General features: G+C 36.1%; 1 protein-coding gene across 1 annotated transcript in view; it reads left to right on the top strand.

Annotated features, from left to right (window-relative positions):
• Positions 1 to 21329, top strand: part of TNKS (tankyrase) — a 202092-nt gene that overhangs the window by 152950 nt on the left and 27813 nt on the right. Inside the window, 8 exon segments of the mRNA XM_035004108.1 lie at positions 2693 to 2772; positions 6423 to 6568; positions 8362 to 8527; positions 9971 to 10190; positions 10471 to 10580; positions 17428 to 17616; positions 19532 to 19769; positions 20610 to 20692. Of these exon segments, the coding sequence (XP_034859999.1) occupies positions 2693 to 2772; positions 6423 to 6568; positions 8362 to 8527; positions 9971 to 10190; positions 10471 to 10580; positions 17428 to 17616; positions 19532 to 19769; positions 20610 to 20692 (1232 nt within the window).

Genomic DNA, 21329 nt, shown 5'->3' with positions numbered 1-21329 from the left:
ACTTTAGGTTTGGGTCTCCTTTTCCTTTCCTTTCCTTTATCCTTCCTTTTTTTTTTTTTTTTTTTTTTTTTTAAATTCTGGTGAGCCAAAATAGAATTGGAGAAAAATTAGAAGCTCATCTTTAACCTTTGACTCAAGGTGAAATCTTTAATTTCAAACTCTGCAAAAACCAGTGTGCTTATAAAAGAATTTCTAAGGTTAAAACATTCTGAATTTTTTTCTTACACTTTTTACCAATATAGTACTTTTCTTATACTTTTTACTAATATAGTACTTTGCATATCAGCTACTCTTACTTATGTTCCCTTTTATTTTTTGTTTATTTATTTATTTTTTTAAAGATTTTATTTATTTGACAGAGACAGCGAGAGAGGGAACACAAGCAGGGGGAGTGGGAGAGGGAGAAGCAGGCTTCCTGCCGAGCAGGGAGCCCGATGTGGGGCTCGATCCTAGGACCCTAGGGGATCATGACCTGAGCTGAAGGCAGTTGCTTAACCAATTGAGCCACCCAGGCGCCCCACTTATGTTCCCTTTTAACTTCACTTTTATGTCCTTCTTTTAATTCTGCATCTCTTTGTACAAAGTTCCTGGGGTGTATATATATCCTTTCAGCTAATACTTTGTTCACATTGTTTCTAAAAATGAATCATTTCTAAGCCTGTTCAGTATTTATAATGGATGCAAAACTCTATAATTTGTATAGTAATTAATCAATATCTTTAAATAACTACTTTCTACTCTGACTAGGAGTAAGGATTTCTCCATAGTTCTCAGAAGCATTCTTAAATTTGCATAAAAATTTTTGCTTGATTGTAAAATTATACCCTTTGCAAATAGTCTGCATCAAGATCAGTGTGCCAATTTCAAATAGTTCTTCAAATTAAAACATTTAGCCATATTAATTGTATCCTTCAAATGCTAGAATCTGAAAATATCCAAAGGTCTAACTCCATATACATAAATAATTGTCATTTTGTTGAAATGATAAACTAAAAATATTACCTATAGATATCCAAAGGATGTTTCAGTGAGTTTTACCAACTGCCAGAATCACTTTCACAGAGAAGTAATATACAAACGAACTGTCTCACCCATAAATGCAGCGATGGCATGCACAGCAAGAATGGAGACAAATAAGAAAGAACAGGATAAAGGCAGCCAAAGAAAGAGAGATGATGGGCCAAACACACTGACCCCAATATAAAATAGCATGGAAGTCAATTCAGCAGATGATTTCTGAATGCTCTCTGTGAAAAGGAACATGAAGACAAGCAAGACATGATTTCTTTCCTCCACAATTCCACAAATAATAAACTCTCTTCTAAAGAGAAATATTTATTGATGTTTCAAAAATGTACTTCATCATATGAAATACTCTCCTCTTTCCTCGCTTTAATCTTAGCATTTTATCTGCTAAGTATTATCATGACTAAATAAACACAGTTTATCTGTAATGGAAGAGTTCTCATAACCTATTCTGTAAAAGCCACTCTCCTGAATGAAGCACTTTAGACTAGAAAGAGCCGAAGTATTTCTTCTAATCTAAAACCTTTTCATAGCATCACTTGAGCTTCCCATGTAGACAGTGGACTCAAGAAAGGCATCTTTGATCATAAGATAATGTAGTCTTAAATCTGAAAGAGAATGTAGGGGAAACCAGTACTCACTTTATAGGAGCAAAAGCTAAGCTATTAAGTGATTTGTCCATTGTCACCAGTACTAGTCAAAATCCAAGTCTCCTGGACTTAACTCCTTTTGTGTCACTTGAGTGTGTACATACATGTGCGTTATAAAGGCCACACATAATGTCTATGAACATATTTTGAGTGATATATGTTGTTTTCTGTGAAAATTTTTTTATTTGAGCCAATGTGTAATGAATTTTTGGTTTGTTTATATTGTATTAAAACACTTCATTTGTTAGCCTCATACTTCTAGATCTAACAGCCTAATCTAATTATATTCTGTTTACATTTGTGTCACACCTCCCAATTGTACAGACATTTTTTTATTTTATTTTATTTTTTTTCCCCATGGGACTTAACTATTTGTTTTATTTTTTTTTATTTTATTTTATTATGTTAATCACCATACATTCCAGACATTTTTAATGATATTTCCTTGAAGCCATTCAATAAATGTGAATTAAACAAATTTCTGTATTTAGTAGGCCCTTTTGTACACTGATTATATTTTCTGAGATCACTGATTTGGGGAGTAGTCCTTCTGTTTATATTGAGGAAGTCAAGGCCAAAAAGAAGAAAGCTAAACATTAAGTCCTGAAAGTTGAGTGCCTGCCCTCGGTTTACACAACAAAATCTGTGGCAAAGCTTTGCTACCACATTTGTAAGACCAAAGTATCATGAAGATGTTTTTGATCTCATGCTCCTGTGTTTCTTTATTCCCTTTTGCCAAGTGTTGGCCAGAAAATTTGAAGACTAGAATATTAGGGGTGGAGAAGGATTTGTGTGTCTTCGAATTTATTTAAATGTAGCTTAGGACAAGATAGATGGGAATGGAAACAAGAAGCTACTTTTTTCTTATCTGAAAACAGTTTAGAAAAATCCATAATTTAGATCTCAGGAATTTCTGAACCCTTAATCTCTCTTTCCAGTCACCAAATAATTTTCCCTTCTTAACTCTGTGATTCCTTAAAAACCAACAGTAGTAATCTTTCCTCTCTTTTATTCAGAAAGTACACCTATACGCACTTCTGATGTTGACTATCGACTGCTAGAGGCATCTAAAGCTGGAGACTTGGAAACTGTGAAGGTAAATCAGTGCTTTAACATCTTGGGTAGCGCTATTGAAACTTTGCTAACCAGTTCATTTTAAGCTTCTAAGTGAAACTATTCAAATCTAAACAATAAAAGGAATGAACAAAGTAGATCCATAAACAGGAGAGCTCTTTAGGATGGATTTTCTAGTATGTGCTTTATATCCATTAAACTACTTTAGTCACTTTCCTTCTAGTTATATGAAAGCTCTTTTATTTTCACTTATATTAATGAAAGTCTTATTTGTAGCCACATTCATAAATTTCTAAGCTAGTTCAAGCCCAGGTAATATATTGTACAATAAAGTTCAAAACGACGTTTCTTCAACTCTTCTAAGAGATTCTCACAATTGCTCTAGGAAATCATTCTTATGATCCCGCAACTATTTGGAATTAATTTATATACAGAAGATGGATTTTTTTTTTTTAAGATTTTATTTATTTATTTGAGAGAGAGAGCACGAGTGAGGTGAGGGGCAGAGGGAGAAGCAGACTTCCTGCTGAGCGGGGTGCCTGATGTGGGGCTTGATCCTGAAACTCCAGGATTATGACCTGAGCCGAAGGCAGATGCTTAACCAACTGAGCTACCCAGGCGCCCCAGGACTTTCTTTTCTATGTAACTCTGCTTGCCAGCAAAATTTTAACAGCCTTTATTTGTGGTATAGAAACATTAAATTATAAACATTAACATTAAATGATAGTTGTAATTTTTTTTCAAATATAAAATGATATTCTGATACTGAATATGCTTTTTAAGAACAGATAGTTCCTATCTGAAATCACTTATGTAGGGATGAAGATAGAAAGAGATAAGGGTTTTGTTCTTATTTGGGGGATGGTCTTGTAGTTTGTATTTCTTTCTTGTTTTAAAAAAAAGAAAGGCTAATTGTGAAATTGGTACTGACAGTCATACCAGGTTATTTTTTACAAACTAAACTTTGTCACTTCTTATTAAGCAAACTCCATTTTTGTGATTTTCAGCAAACTAATGTAGCATTCTTGCTAATGTGTACTGGTTGAAAATACACGGGGCACCTGGGTGGCTCAGTAGGTTAAGCGTCTGCCTTCGGCTCGGGTCACAGTCACAGAGTCCCAGGGTCAAGCCCCACATCAGGCACCCCACTCAGTGGGAAGTCTGCTTGTCCCGCTGCTCATGGTCTCTCTCTCTCTCAAATAAATAAATAAAATCTTAAAAGAAAAAAAGAAAAAGAAAATACAGTAATCACTTTCAAGCTCTGTTGCCTAGAAATTTTTTTTGTTTCAATATGTGACCACTTCTAATATCTCTCCCATCTTACAAGAATATCTAAGTTATTTAAAGAAAAACAGTAAACTTCAATTGTAATAGCCACTGGGGAGAAATTTTAAAGTTCTCTTAGATCTAAAACTATATACTTTTTTTCTTAATTAAAATTACATACTTTTTGTCATTTGAAATATATGCTAATTAAAGAAAATGTTTAAATATAAAAGTGATCAGGACTCCTTTTCTGCATCAGGGCATGATAATCTCAGCACCAGACTTGCTACATGTGCCCATTATCATTAAATTAATAGTTTAGTATTTTCTTAATATGTAGTTTTTAATTCCATATGTTTTGTATGTACTGATAGGCAAATCTACTACAGCCTTCAGGTCTCCTAAACAATCCATTCACAATAAAGGCCAACAATATTTTTATGAATGGAATGGAAGTGGCAGAAGAAAAACAAAGCACAAATTAAGTGAGAATTAAGCGTGGTAAATTTCTTTCCCTAGAGGCTTCAGAAAGTATTAAAATGTTAGGAATTAGAAGAAAAGGCTGTTTGCTGAGTAAAGTATTTGAAATTATGAAAATCAGGTAAGAAGAGTGTAAAATTGCTTTGGCATTCAAAAGGAAAGTGAAATCGAACAGAGAATGAAGAACTTCCAAATATTAGAAAGCACATGTTTAACGCAGAATGGGCTTTTATTTTTGTAACCTGGCAGAATGAGTTGTGTTTCATTCTGTACCGCATCCCTGTTTTGCTGATATTCTCTGTGGGAAAAAAAAAAGTTACTTTAGAATGTAACAGCCTGAAGAAAACCCAGCAGCAGCAAGAAGCAGCTTCAATCATGTAAGACACCAGTAGAAGATGTTTACTACCAATTTTTTGTGCTCTTTAGTTTTATGTATTAATTTATTCACTTCTATTTCATTTTGTTTTTGATTCTATAGTTTATGTGTTAAGGTAGCCACAGACTCACTTGTCGTGAAAGGGTAAGATATTTGACTTGGCCGGATGACAGTGGCTCTTGAGATTTTAGAGTCTGGGGCTTTTCCACATTGAGCTGGTGAGATTGTAGGCTCTCCCTTACGGCCCAGATCTTCTTCCGTCACGTACACATCGTACACATCGTACCACCTGCAAAGTCCTGCTTTTACCCTACCGATGGGAAGGCCCCTACTTAATAAGTCAGTAGAAACAGATGCCTTCCAGGCTCTTCGTTTTTACATAATAATAGCTCATTACAGTGGCAAGAGTGAGAGCAAGATTGTCAAATGCCTGGAAAGTCCTGCCATCATACCTTATAGACTAGAAAATGTCACTGTTTTCTTGGGGTTTTTTTTGACTGTTGTTCTTTCCATTCCCTTTCTTTGCATCACTTCTCTGAATGAGGGTAATTAGGAAAGTAAGCAAGCATGTAGCAGAACGATCAAGAGATTATAATCGGGAAAACCAGGTTTGAGCCTTTATTGTACCCTTTAACTTACCATCTCTGTGAAAAAGGACAGGTTGCTTAGCCCTCTCTGAGCCTTGGTTTATTTATCTGTAAGATGGAGATAATGATCAACTTCACAGATAGAAAATAATTCTCTCGCTGAAGGAATATGAGATTCTTTATAAATTGTGAATTACTATTCACGTATTGTTATTAAAATTCATCTGTCACCGCCAGTGGTGCAGCCTGCCGGTCCTTCCTTTGCTTCCTGCTGCTCTATAAGCAGACAGAATCGAGCTTGTGCTGAAACGCTCACACTCACAAGGAGATGAAAGACGAAAAACGAGAGCATGATTGGAATCAGTTTGGCTCGGAGAGTTAGACAAACATTTCCCGAAGATCAGGGGAAGCATCAGGCTTTGCTGTAGCGGGTCAGAGGGCCAAGTGGATGGCCCAGGCAGAATTAATGTAATTTTTCTGGCAGCGTTTTGCTTGCCACGTCAGCCGAGACGAGAGCTCTGGGTAGTTCTGCAGTCAGCCAGGGTTGGTCCTACTTCAGTAAAGCATGGCAGATAGCATGATAGTACAGGCAGGACATGCTGGGGCAAACGGTCTCGGGGAAGAAAGCCTTATGAGGATGAAAGATGAAGGCATCATTTGCCTTGGAGATTCTTGCTTTATTATGGGTTTTTCTTTTTGATTAGGATTTTGGCCAGGAAATATTAAAAAAAAAAAAAGATTAAATTGCTCTGTAAACAGTAAAAATATTTGTAGACTCAGTAAAAACAAGCAGAGTGCTGATTTTTAAACATCACTGGCCTGATCCAATCTTTGGAAATAAATATTCATTAGGAAATTACAGCTTATCCAAGATGCCTGCAGTAGTTTGGAGCAAAACCTATGAATAAATATTAATGTTCTTTTTGTGTTTGTGTGTGTGTGTGTGTGTGTATGTCATTAAAGCAACTTTGCAGCCCTCAAAATGTGAATTGCAGAGATTTGGAGGGCCGGCATTCTACACCCTTACACTTTGCAGCAGGCTACAATCGTGTGTCTGTTGTGGAGTACCTTCTACACCACGGTGCCGATGTCCACGCCAAAGACAAAGGGTATGTGTTAGAATTGAGCTATTTGGGACTTACAAATATTTTTTGAAGTCTTAGATTTTTTTTCACTATTAAAAAAGTAATACATGTTTTTTTAAATTTAAAGCATCTAATAGAAATGTACAGTGCAGGAAATGAAAATCCCTATCACCTCACCTTCTAGAGATTACATAAACACTTTGTGATAATGCTCCAGATTTTTTAAAAGTATAAATCAGTGCCTATCCTCCTATGGTGGCCATGCTTGTTTTTAATATAAATGACGACGCCATTCCACGCAGTCTCCTTGGCAATTTGCTTTTTCACCCAGGAGTGTATCTTGATGTCTTTCCATATCCATACTTAATTGTTCATCTCATCTTTTTAATGCCCATAACAGTATTTTATTGCATTGTATAAATGTGTTTAAAATATAGTTTGTAATTTATTGTTCGTCCTTTTTTCTTTTTTGCTATTAAAAATGTATAATCTCTTCCCAAAAGAAGCTATCCATCCCAAAGTCATTGGTATTAATAGACATATAACTTTATTTTTACTAATTCAGATATTCTGTATTTTTATATTAGTTTACTAAATTATTTTAATTTATCTAGACAGTTTACAGCAGTCACGGCAGCTATTTAGAAATGCGAGAAGGAAGTTTTAACTGAGATGAGCTTCCATATTCTGAGTTAATTTCATATCATCTCAAAATAGAAATAAGCAAGCACTTTTCTGTGCAATTACATATCAGAGTACTGTAGAATTAAACCATACAATTTAGACTTCAGTTAACCATCATGGATTTATTTATCTTTTAAAGGGGGCACATGAGACTTGAATATTCAGCAATAATATCACCAGCTCTTTCCAAGTATTGTAGTGCCCTGGAGAGCAACCAGCATTTGTTTCCATTGCCCATTTTAGTTAGCACTTAGCATTTTTGGTCTCAAAACATTAAAAAAAAAAAACACAACAAAACCTCTAAATAAGAAGGCATTTGATACCTTGTTTTTGTCATGTTTTAAGTGCAACTTAGCTTATCCTTTTGATTCACCCTTTTTTATAGGAAGCCCTTTCTATCCTTTTTGAATGCCAGCTGCCTTCCAACCGGAGCTTAGAGTTATCTCAGAATAGTTTGCTTGTAAGTTGAGGCAGCTAGATTTTTCTCATCTGGCTGGAGTTTATGGTTGGTGTCACTATTTTCCTTACTGAATACTGAAGTTTCCGTATCACTTGCATTTTGAGTTTTCATTGTATGACACCTAAATATTTAAATCTATGCATAGAAACCACTACTGAATTAGGAATTAAAAAATAAAAACCAAAGACAAAAGGTAGAACTTGCCTAAATAAATTAGTTAAATTGCATTGTATATTGTATAAGCATACAATTTTCATTAGGAAAACCCAAACAGAAGGAAATCTGAGTTGATAAAACCAAATTATTGATTAGATTATTATTCCTGAAATCACTTTGTAGTGTTACTCTTTATATTGATGAAACCTGAATTAAAAGTGTTGTGATGGAACTTTTCTATGGGTCTATCTGTATGTGTTTTAAGCATAGGATTGCTATGACATTTCTATCCATCACCAAGAAACTAGGGAAAATCCTTATATTGAAAGGGATGTTTTTGAAATTGTTAATCCTTATTTGGAAATGGATGACTGTATCTTCAAGACCAGAGGAGAATTCTTTCTTTTGAAGTGAGTGTTCAGTATAGTCACTGCCATAGAAGAATTATTTTTATTATAAGTATCATTTTAACACAAAGATCTGTTATATGTCTTTAAAATAATTTTCTTTTGTTTAGTGGCTTGGTGCCCCTACATAATGCTTGTTCATATGGACACTATGAGGTAGCTGAGCTTTTAGTAAGGCATGGGGCTTCTGTCAATGTGGCGGACTTATGGAAATTTACCCCTCTGCATGAAGCAGCAGCTAAAGGAAAATATGAAATCTGCAAGCTCCTTTTAAAAGTATGTAATTTTAAAAATTATAAAATATAAAGTAACTATATTTTTTGGTTAGCATGTAAAATTACATCACAGTAAATTACTAAGTACAATAAGTGCTGTAGAGACTGCTTCCATTTTCTATTTTAGGGGGATATTTAAGTGTGATATCATGATACTTACATAGCTGTGAGTAGTGTCTCAAGTGTCTTTCTGAACTGATTTGATTAAGTTGAGTTCATTACAGTTCATCAAGGTAGGTTTTGGAAAGAGTTGCATTAGTTTGCACTGCTTATCCAATACTTACGGTATTAAAGTCAGAAAACATTGTATTAGGGGAAACAAGATTTTTAATCAACACTGATTTTTTTTCTTAGTAGCTATTATTAACAAACTCATCGCTCATTATTAAACATACATATCTTATAAGAACTTAAATATTAGATTGGTATTAAAATATAAAATAATCTTTAGACAAAGTTATTCATATAAATTTGGGGGATATAAATGAAATAGCAGAAACTAGTAGTTCTATGAAGCTAACTTAATTTTGTGGGGGTTTTTTTAAATTAAAAGATGTGAAAGATAATCAGACATGTAGTTTTTTATCTCTCTTTTTTTTAACCAGAGAAAAACTTACGCTGGTTAAACATAAATAGAATTCTTGTCCTACCACTTTTATGGTATCAGATATGTTTTTATGGGTCTTGAGAATGATAATGTATTTGATACTTATTTTTATTTTCACTGGGTGGTAAGAAACAATTTCCCGGACACTGTGAATTCACTGTCTAGTTTGGTTTATTCCAGAGTTCTCCAGTGGGCCAACAGCAGTCTGTCAGGCCCATAATAAACATCCTTGACTTTAATTTATTTCATTTCATAGGTATAGATGATTTGACTTTTAAAATGAAATTAATTGCAAGTACATGTATACCTAATTTCATATTGGGTGTTAAGACTTAAAATGAAAATAGTAAAAAATTAGTAAACTTTTGTATTGATTGCATTTAGAATTAAGTACTTTTCCCACCGGTGTGTCTTCCTCCCTTCTTCCTTCTCATGATATACACTGAATATTTTTATGTAATTAAAATCTGGTCAAAAAGTAACTTCCAGTCCATTCTTAAAAGGAAAAGAGGTTTTCAAAGACACCTTGGTATCTAAGAAAGTATATGACATGAAAAGTAAAAGGTGCTCAACACCTTCCGCACTATCACTATTAATCCTGAGCCTTGGACCTTTGGTTGAGAAGTAGTTACAAAACTGATCCACCATATTACTAAGTAGAGAATTTACAAAGTAAAGCAGGATATTTTCTTTTCTTTTCAAAATGCATACAACATAGATATCTTTCCTTGGGTGAATGAAGATGAAGTTAAAAATAAGCCTTAAGAAAGATACTATAGAAAATACAAACCCCATTTGGTTTTATTTGTTTGTTTTGTTTTGTTGTTATTGTTTTAGCATGGAGCAGATCCAACCAAAAAGAACAGAGATGGAAATACACCATTAGATTTGGTAAAAGAGGGAGACACAGACATCCAGGACTTGCTGAGGGGAGATGCTGCCTTGTTGGATGCTGCCAAGAAAGGTTGCCTGGCAAGAGTGCAGAAGCTGTGTACTCCAGAGAATATCAACTGCAGAGACACCCAGGGCAGAAACTCAACCCCTCTGCACCTGGCAGGTAAGTATCACCAGCACCTCCAAGTCTCATTGTCCTTTCTTGGATACATAATACAATTTACCAGAAGATGAAAGAAATGCTGAGCAGAAATAGTAAAATGCTTGTGATTGACATAATTTTATATAATTTCTTATTGTAAAGGCTCTTAGTTATCTGAGTATTAGCTTTCAAAGCAAAAAGTATTAAAATCCTAACATTTTTCTGGTCATTCTTTATATACGTAGATATGAATATAGATTTTTTTTTTAATCGGACATGTTTGCCTTTTCCCCTCTAATAGCAGGCTACAATAACCTGGAAGTAGCTGAATATCTTCTAGAGCATGGAGCAGATGTTAATGCCCAAGACAAAGGTGGTTTAATTCCTCTTCATAATGCAGCATCCTATGGGGTGAGCATGCTAAAGTTCAAGTCTAGAAAACTTCACTGACATGTACTTATTTTATCAGATGCATACTGTGCATGAAGTAAGTAGATATCTGACCAACAGCATAATTTAGCACAATTTGAATCTTACTATTCAGAGTGTTTCCAGCCTTCCCAGTTATGCTTAACTACCCTTTGGTCAAGGGCCATGCTCTTTATAGCCTTCTGTTCTCCTCACATTGTCTAGCACAGTAATACGTATGTAACGGCTGCTCATTTAATATTTATTGAAACAGATAATAGGCTTAACTCTACCCCAAGTAGATTTTAGAAACTGTAAATTCCGGGAGGCTTTTTATTTGTGGGCATGGAAATTATGCTTGCTTTTGTTTATCATTAGCATCTTAAAAATATCCAGTGGTTGAGCCATTGGTATATATGGTTTCACAGAGTTTGATTGACTGGCTAAAGCCCTGCAGTGAAGTCCCGAACTGTTCTCAAAGCACTCTAAGTGTAATCATCAGCTGCGGGAGGGAGAGGGGGTTACTGCAGTGCCTTGACGACATTTGTTGAAACTGACTGCATGAAGTCACCAAGGCCCACTCAGACCTAAGTCACGCAGGAATAATCCCACAGGATGAATGTTCATGTGCTTGTCTTTCATTCACTTATTCCCTGTTTGACTATAAAAACCCACAGATGCAGGATTGAGACCAGGGGTCTCACAGTGGGAATCACTCGGTGAGGACAGTTTCTGGATTTGCAAAAGCCTAACAAACTATAAGTAAAAACTAATCATGGTCATTTCATATTCTCTTCCTCTCTTTTCCCTTGCCCTCCATAAGGAATGTCCTCATCTTCTTATAACCCCTCTGCAGAAACCAGTGTTTCAGAGAGATGACAGTCTGAGTGGGAATACTTTTAAGGAAGGCAAACAGTCCAGTTTGAGTTGGACAAACAGGAAATTTCCCAATGTAATAAATTAATTAAAAGTTACCAGATTTAATATATATATTATTAGCACTGAAATCCTCTTGAAACTGCAGTAATCGTTCCCAAGATGATTATCTTTTATTAAATTTAGAATTTTCTTCTAACCTTCCTTCATGTAAGATGCCCAGCTTCACTGTGCAGCGTATATTTCTACTGAGGACCAGGCAAGCTAAATATTTACTGCTAACATACTACATATACAGTTATGTATAATTTTTTTTACCTCTGTGTTATAACTATAAATATGTATCATTTGGAGATTAATGTTGACTTCTTAGCATGATCCTTCTCTCCATATTATATTCCTCTAATCCCTCTGCAGCCGCTTCAGTTCAGAGTTTATAAAGCTGATGGGATCAGTAGAACTTAAAGCAGAGTCTTTTAACTTTATATAAATCTACGAAGGAGTAAGGATAGATGTGGGCAATAGAATTAGTTCTTGACCTGACCTAGTAAAACTTACACTACCAGTTGTGTAGACTATGTGGATCTGTGTGTTTTTTGATACATTTTACACATTGTGGATGTAGATAAGTTCTCTCCCATCAGTCTTTTAACTGTCACAGTCTTCACAGCTGTCACAGAGAGCAGAGAAAGTAAAACTTAATTCAAAAGTAAAATATTTTACCTTTTAATTCTCATTCTTCTGATAGGAAAGGCGTTGAGATGTTACTTATACGTGTGTGTCCTTTGGTGACTAGTGTGAGAGAAATAAATGTATAGTGGTCTCTCTTGTGGCTAAATAGTAATGTAGCGTGCAGGTCAACCTTATCTCATGTTCCCTTTAAGCTACCTTGCCCTTAGCTAAAGGGAGGTGCGGTGCAATCAAGGTCCAGACCAGAGGCCCACTGTTCCATGTCATACTTATTTCACCATCATCTTCTAACTACATGTGAGAAAAATAATGGACATTTTTGTTTCATCTCTCTTTTTATGTTATCCTGTGTGTTATCACATCCCTCCTGCTAAGCTCTTTGTAAATGAAGGTGCTTTATCGAAGTAAAAATGAACAGAAAATTCTCCAGGCTGTGTAGAGAGCATGTGATAGAGGTTTTGATCAACCTGGTTCATCCCATCCTTCTACTAAAGAATGTTAACAGGCTAGATAATGTGTTTATAGTAGGTATTTTTCCTCATTGTGTAGGTGGATTTTTTTGAGTCACTAAAAGTCCTTCTGGTGTTAAACTTTATAAATTCAAAAATCAAGTATCTATGAGTTAATGACTATTCATTCAGTAGTCATAAGTGTTATTCACTAAAACCTTTACTTTTGTGGTTTCTTGACCTTTTTTTGTTGCCATGGTTTTGCTACATACAACACTCTCCCCTTGGCCCCCCCCTTTTAACATCCCTATGACACAGTGATTCCCTGTTGGCAGTAGGTAAGATCATCCTCCCCATTGAGAATCTCTGCTCTAAAACATAATTTTATCTAACGCAGTTTGTATACCATAAAATCTATTGTCAGTAATCATGTCAAATCAGTATTTATCTCAGTCTCAATTAGTAGATTTAAAACAAGGACCAGTGTTAACCACAATATAAAAATTTTTAAAACGGGGCGCCTGGGTGCCTCAGTCGGTTAAGCGTCTGCCTTCAGCTCAGATCGTAATCCCAGGGTCCTGGGATCAAGTCCCTCCTGTTTCTCCCTCTGCCTCTCTCTCTCTCTCTGTCTCTCATGAGTAAATAAACAAAATCTTTAAAAAAAAATTTTTTTAAGCTACTTTGTCTTCTTTTAACTTAAAGGATAGATATAATTATATTTTTATTATCTCTAGATACATAAGTCTGTTATCTTTCAAAATTCCCTTTTTATTCATGTTATAATAAGCCTTGGCTGGATATTTTAATGAAGTTGTAGGGCTCTGGTCCACATTTCTCTGTTAAGGTTGCAAAACACTAGTTAAATTGTGTTCATCCCAATGATGCTTGAACTGGCCTGGCTGCATGGTATATATGATTGCACTGTCCTGAAATAACAGCTTTGGAGGAGATTTTTGTGGTACTTCCTATGAAATAGAAGCTTCTAAGTTAAAAATAAAGCCGTATGCAGAGTAGTTTGAGGTATAGTGTTATGCAGTAATCCCTACTTACATGGCTTCTCCCTGATATTATACACTGCCATTTTCAATTTTTCAGGAAATGACTCTTGAGTTTTAGTCCAGCAAGACCCTTCAGGCAGCTCTGTGTAATGGAAACACCTGAAGTCGGGATGTGAACATCTGGGATCTCATCTTTAGGCTTTTACTCGATAACCCGGTAGTCTTCAAGAAGTGCCTTAGTCCTTCTGATCTGCAGTTTTCTCATTAGCAGAACTCAGATGCTGAAACCTTCTTTACAGGGTTGTTGTGATAATTAGGTGAGATCATGCATGTGGAAAGTGCATTCTCTAGCCTATGGCACTCTAAAACCCAGTGTAGTAACTGTGTATAAGATAACTTGCTCCCCACAGCCATCCTACTGGTCAGAATAAGGGCTGGCTGTCACCCTTATATAGCACAGACCTACGAGTAATCTGTGTGCTCGACCATCTCAGTACCAGTATGAAATAGAGATGAACTGGCTTCAGTAGTAGGTAATGACTTGTAGCCCGAGGATATCGTGTGAGGGATCTGTGAAACTACATAAAGCTACTTAAGCTGTTATTTATTGGTAATGATTCTTTGACTTGTATTTTACCTTTTTTCCTCTAGAGAGCTCATTCTGCTGTGTATCTTTGAGCGTTTTTATACAGAAAGACCTTGCGACCTCAGTTTTTCTAACTAGAGAAACAAACACACAGTTTAAGAAGTTTAAATAAAAGTTACAGATTTCAGGAGAGTGTTTTGTATTACAGTGTCTTACATTTTTAATATACATTTACACAAGACAGTTAATTTTTCTGTTATTCCATAAATGTAAGACATTGGTATTTATTTAGCACAAAGCCTGTAATTTTCTTTTATCTCATAAATCAACTTGCTAATTTTTTCATTTTTCAGTGCTTTCTCTAAAATGTATGATATTGGGATTTCATTACATCATTGTCCGATTAAATGGCTCTCCCTGGAGCCCAAGCATGTTTCTCTTCTCCTTACTGTCCAGCTTTCTAGAATTAAATTAGGGCCCTCATAGTCTTTTTATGTAGTATTTGTCATTTAAAGTGTTCTGTGTTTCAGCTGGATTCTAAAACCATGTTAAATTGACTCTTTCTCTTGGAAACATTCCAGCGGAGTTCAGTTCCTTTTCCAGACCTTCCAGTTCAATACTTTGTTCTTATAAATGGTATAGAACTGAGCTGTAGCTTATTTATTACATTTGTCAGCCTTAACTTTCAGTTACTATTTTCGCCTCAGTAGTGTAGCTATTTAAAAGACTTAAGAAATGTGTTTTTAGTCTACTACTTTGGTAGTAATATACTCATTCCTATTTATTGCTCTTTCAGATGTTTGTCAGCAGATTTAACAAGCATGTAATTGGTTGCTCCAAGCATAAACTGTAAATTCAGTATAAAGAAAGTTGAATAATAAACAACTTACATACAATTCATTTTACACACATGTAATTTTCCTTGGACTATCTAATTTTGGAAGCCTATGCAAATTAGTCTACCAAATTATATTATTCAACCAGTACACATGGGAGTAGAGTAAAATTAATCATCAGAATCATTGTGTGAATGCCCTATAACCTTACTGGGGAGACGCTTGAAGTTATTCCATGCTTTTGGGTTAACTGAACAAAAAGAACTACACTTTTCAATATATACTCTTCGAATAAGGGAGATAAACTTGGGGGTTTTATTTTGTTTTAAGTAATTTGGGGAATACCACAGTTGGTACCTATTTTTATCTTTCGTGTTAGAGTCAGTTTTATTATGATGTATCATTCATAATCCCAAAAAGATCACAAAACATAGCTTGTTCTCAAAAGCCCAGGTGTAATTATGCTCCTTGGCTTCATTTTTTTCTTACATTGTCAAAGCCAATGTGGGAGCTTCCTTAGAAGTTACTTGATTTATATTTTCCTCATAAATTTTCTTCTCTTTATTTTCTGAAATTATTTTCCTGAAATTAGTAAGTATTATATTTTGAAAACTTGAATATTACCTCAGAAAAAGTGTCTGTTCTTTTCAAGGTGAGTGTCTTCGAGAGAGCAAAGACTGTCTTACAGAAAATATGTAAATCTCACGTTGGCCTATTTCTATTTCTGCCTTCCCCGTCTCTTCCCATTCTCGTGAAAGTCAGCTAACTCAGACATGTTGCGTGGAGCAACAGCATGAGATAGAAATCTAGTCTCAACAGATACTGTGCTTCTGAGTTAATTATCAAAGGTGATCAAGTTATGCCAAGAAATGTATCCATAAAGAACACAAATGTGTCAACTGCACAAAATTATAGAATATTAGAGTTGAAATGAATTTCAAAAACACTTTAATGGTAACCAAAGTAGCATCCCTAAATATGCTATGAGAATAAAGTTATTTTTATTATTCTCAAAAGCCCAACCATTGAATTAATATTACTGTTGCCTAATTGATTGTCTTAAGCTTATTTTATAAGGACTTTTGGGAAGAAACTGAAACTTTTTGCTATATAGAACTTACTATTTGAGAGAACCTGCTCTCCTTGAAACTTTCTCCTACGTTGTCTTGTGTGGTCCTGGCTCTTCACAGTTCTTCAGTTCCTATCACCCCTTTTGTCTCCTCTGAGGACTCTTCTTCAGTCTCCTTTCCCCAAATACTGTTTTCTCAAAGCTTTATCCCCCTGAAAATTATCTTTCGGTATTCCTTTTCCTAGTGACTTCATCAACTAGCTACAACTGTCAACTCAATATTCTGTTTTGCAGTCCCCCGAGAGTCCCTACCCAAAGGACCAGGCACTTAGTAGGTATTCACCAATGTCTGGTGGTTGGGTGAGTAGGTAAGAGCAGAAGTGAGTAAATAAATGGTGCCCTTATCTGTGCTCCAACCTTCTATGTCAAACCATTTACAGAACAGCATTACTTTGATATTTTACCTCAAAAACTATTTACCGAAAGTGAAACTTTCTTTCTTACAGTTTCGTTCCCACTTAAACTTTTGCTACTCAGTTTCTGTTAAGGGTTCCCCTTTGGCTTTTAATCTTCTAGACAAATTTTGAAAAAAGAAATGTCATCTCTGGCTTTTCTGTCACTCTCTGCAGTTAATCTGTCTTTCTAAAATCCATTTTTTCCCTTTACAGTTTCTTGATTTTAGCTCTTCTTTTCCGTTCTTCTCTAACCATCACAGTTCAGCATCTCATCACATCACGCCCATCTTATTAGTTAACATATCTGCTGCTAACATTTCCTCTACCCTCAAGTCATTTTGGACATGACAGACTAAGTTTTGTAAAATGTTGTTTTGTTATGTTACATTACTTACCCAAGGGCTGAAGAGAAAACACTGAGAATCTTTGAGTCTAATGTTTCAGTAAATAGATCAGATTGCAGTGGGTTAGAAGAGAAATAGGAAGATAAGAGAAGCAAACAAGAACACTTGTTTCAAAAGTTTGACAGGCAGTCTAGACCTTTGATAGGAGGCTTGGAGTCAGGTGATAGTTTCATTTTATGTGTTTGTTTTTAAGATAGACCTGAATATGTTAGAAGGCTGAATAAAAAATTTTACAAGCACTTATGAAGAATCACAGGGTAAAACAGTAATAATTGTGGAATTGAGATTTTGGAGGTAAGAAAAGATGGAGTCCAAAATACAGGAGTGGGATAAGTATGCTTTCTTTAATAGAAGAAACTTACGTTAAGGATGAGAAGAGAGATATAGAGGAAATGAAATGTTAAATACAACAGTCATACCTGATGGAGCTTTACCAGATAATCTCATTCTTGATCCTTTGCATCCTTTGTTTTTTTTTTTTTTTTAGCATGTGGATATAGCAGCATTATTGATAAAATACAACACGTGTGTAAATGCCACAGATAAGTGGGCATTTACTCCTCTACATGAAGCAGCCCAAAAAGGAAGGACCCAGTTATGTGCCCTTCTCTTGGCCCATGGTGCGGATCCAACTATGAAGAACCAAGAAGGTCAGACACCTTTAGATCTGGCAACAGTAAGTCTTCCTTCCGAATTATTTAGTATTGCTTTAAATTTATACTTTCAGAGGTGACATTAAATTTCAGGGCTTAGCAGCTTTACCTTTAGTGGTGCATATTTCACTCAGAATAAGAGCAAATTTCCTTCCTTCTGAAATTTTTTTCACTTGCATTTTTTATATAGTTCAAAACTCTGTTAAGGCAAACTAAGCAGTGCGTTAACGTAATTCTTTTTGCCATGCTTAACTTGGAGGGAAAACAGAAACATGTATCTAAAGTGTATCCTCAGAGAACTACATGAGTGAAATATCTTAGACCTTCTACATTTGGCATATTGTTCAGGAGCAACCAATGTTCGTGATAATTTACCTGAGGCTGTGAGATAGTCGAAGAAAATTTACCTTCTAGGCCGTTTTATTATTCCTCTGAAGATGGAAAAGTAAATTGATATGCACATAATTTATAATTTTTTAACTAGAAATACCTTCCGAAGCCACATTCTGTCTCGTCCATCTCTTGCTGAGTAACAGGCCACTTCAGAACACTAAGTAGCTTAACCAGAACCGAGTGAGTGGCTTAATACAGTGATGTATTATTTCTCACGGTTCTGTGGGTTGCCTGGGCTCAGCGGGACAGTTCTGCGATATGCACGCCTACCTTCAGCTGGGAGCTCAGCTGAGGCTGCAAGGCCTAGGGCGGCCCTTCATCCTCCAGGGTCTCTCCACGGAGCGCCCCCCTCACTCTGTAGTCTAACCTGGACTTCTTTACAGCATGGAGACGCCTTCTCTGAGAGAAGAAGTAGAAGCTGCCAGTCGTTTTAAAGCTGGCCTCAAAAGCCTCAGACATCACTCCGTTTACATGCTATTGGTCACTGCCACTCGCAGGGCCGCCCAGATCTAAAGGAAGGGAGATAGTTGCCGCCTCCTGATGGGAAGAGTGGCATGCATGCACGCAGAGGAGGGCCTGAATGGCTGGCTGTCTTCAGAGGCTCGCAGGTGCTCACAGCAGTCATGCCTAACAAACTGTGGCGGGGACGAATAAGCCAGCCAAACTAAAAAATCTCTCCAGATTCTAACTGTAGGTTACATTACTAAGCGTGTGCTAAATAACTAAATAAAAATCATTGTCATTATTTAGGCATATACAGAACATAGTGTAAATATGAGAACTCCTTCAAAAGTAGAGACTGAGAATCAACACTGCAACAGGCTGTTTTTTAAATGAGAGATGAAATTTTTTTAAACTCCATTTACATCTTTATTAACTTATTCTTTAAATACATGTGTAATCAGTATGAACAACCGTATGCACGTTTCAGTGTTTAAAAACTGTTTCCAGAAATCAATATAGTCTAAATTCTTAGACTTTTTCATCCATAGTTAACTCTCATATATGTGCATGTGTGTGGCAAGAACATTTAAAGTCTGTTCTCAGCAAATTCCAGGTATGTAATACAGTATTATTATTTTTTAAGATTTTATTTATTTGTTCGACAGAGACTGCAAGAGAGGGAACACAAGCAGGGGGAGTGGGAGAGGGAGAAGCAGGCTTCCCACGGAGCAGGGAGCCTGATGCGGTGCTCGATCCCAGGAGCCTGGGACCATGACCCGAGCCGAAGGCAGACGCTTAACGACTGAGCCACCCAGGCGCCCCGTAATACAGTATTATTAACTAAAATCACCAAGTTTTATATTAGATCTTAAAAAGACGAAATATTTTTTAAAAATTATATAGGGACTCCAGTCCTGACACCTACAGAAACTGCTGGGACTCTTTGGAGTTGTAGGTCAGGGAATTGAATGATCAAAAACCAGTGGGCAATAATGATGCACTCACTAAAGACAAATTTCACGAAGCATTTGGTCCTTAGTGGAAAAACTTACCATTTTAAAATGTATTTTTGTGTGTGTTTATTTGTCTTATTATTTTTAGGCTGACGACATCAGAGCTTTGCTGATAGATGCCATGCCCCCGGAGGCCTTACCTACCTGTTTTAAACCTCAGGCCACTGTAGTGAGTGCCTCTCTGATCTCACCAGCATCCACCCCCTCCTGCCTGTCGGCTGCTAGCAGCATCGATAACCTCACCGGCCCTTTAGCGGAACTGGCAGTAGGAGGACCGTCCAACACAGGAGACGGTGCAGCGGGCGCAGAAAGGAAGGAAGGAGAAGGCAAGTATACTTGTGAACGCTTATTTGGTTTTTGGTGTGTGGGGGGGTTGTTTTTTGTTTTTGTTTTTTAAAGAGACAGAGTAGCCTAGGGGAGGTGCAAGTGGGGAGGGGGGGTTGGGGCGGAGGGAGAGGGAGATAGAGAATCCTTAGCAGGCTCCACACCCAGTGCAGAGCCCGATCCTACGACCCTGAGATCATGACCTGAGTTGAAATGAAGAGTTGGACCCTCAACCGACTGAACCACCTATGCCCCTCGTTTTTGTTTTTTTAAAAGAACAGATTCCACTTACTTCTCTTGGTAATTATTGATCACATCTTAAAGACATCCTGTCCATAAGTTTTCATATACACACCAGTTTATAAGAACTATCTTCATAAAATAAATACCTTGACATCTACATTGTTCTTATGTATATTCCAATATATCCATTTCTAACCATATTTTATTTAACTACTCAGTGAGTCTTATTGCTGAAATTATATCAGAAAAAAACTGAGAGATCATTTAAGGAATTGAAACTGAAACCATAGCTGGTAAATTCAATTTTTAATTCCAACTGTTAAATATTTCACTAAAAGCATTAGATCAAACTTTATAATATTACAATTAATATAAATGCTACTGATAAGATAAACTCTGCTTTTACTTCTCCACCAAATTCAGAGATGACTTGAAGTGTCTGAATTAAATATATGTATGTAAATGGACACAAAATCATCTGGACGTGAAATCATCTGCACAGCCAAGGGTGTCAGAGAGCCAAGCCTTTACATAAATACTGTAACTTCCTTTAGATTGATAAACTGCTTTCTGAAAACTTTAATGTATGTCTGTTCTAGTTGCGGGTCTTGACATGAATATCAGCCAGTTCCTAAAAAGCCTTGGTCTTGAGCACCTTCGGGACATCTTTGAAACAGAACAGGTAAGCTCTCCTTTTTGCTGAGTCTTTTTAATTAAATATTAAAAGGTATTAATTGCCATTCCTTGTTTCTTTTTTACTTCTTAACTTTAAAACTCATTTCAAAATTCTAAAGAAGCCAGGGGAATCCAGCATTTTATAATTCTCCCCAAAATTGTCTAACCAGTGATGGGAGTCATTAACTGTTATTTCATTATATCTTTATAAGCGGTTTGACTACATATGTTTTGTTACATAAACTTAGGCCATGAAACCACCTCAAAAGAATGTTTTCAAAATCTTCTTTCATTATTTTGTTTCTACAAAGTGTTGGTGTTTATTCATCTCAATATATGTGAATAGACTCCACTTAAAACCAACAACATATTTTTATATTAGCTATTTAAAATCTTCACAAAGCAGGGGCGCCTGGGTGGCTCAGTCGTTAAGCGTCTGCCCTCGGCCCAGGTCATGATCCCAGGGTCCTGGGATCGAGCCCCGCATCGGGCTCCCTGCTCCGCGGGAAGCCTGCTTCTCCCTCTCCCGCTCCCCCCGCTTGTGTTCCCTCTCTCGCTGTGTCTCTCTCTGTCAAATAAATAAAACCTTTAATAAATAAATAAATAAATAAATAAATAAATAAATAAATAAATAAATAAATAAA

The sequence above is a fragment of the Mirounga leonina genome, unplaced genomic scaffold (genome assembly GCF_011800145.1).
Source record: "Mirounga leonina isolate KUSES-001 unplaced genomic scaffold, KU_Mleo_1.0 Mir_128, whole genome shotgun sequence".
NCBI classification, from domain to species: Eukaryota; Metazoa; Chordata; class Mammalia; order Carnivora; family Phocidae; genus Mirounga; species Mirounga leonina.
The sequence above is the reverse complement of the archived record's forward strand: the minus strand, read 5'-3'. Positions and strand labels throughout refer to the sequence as shown.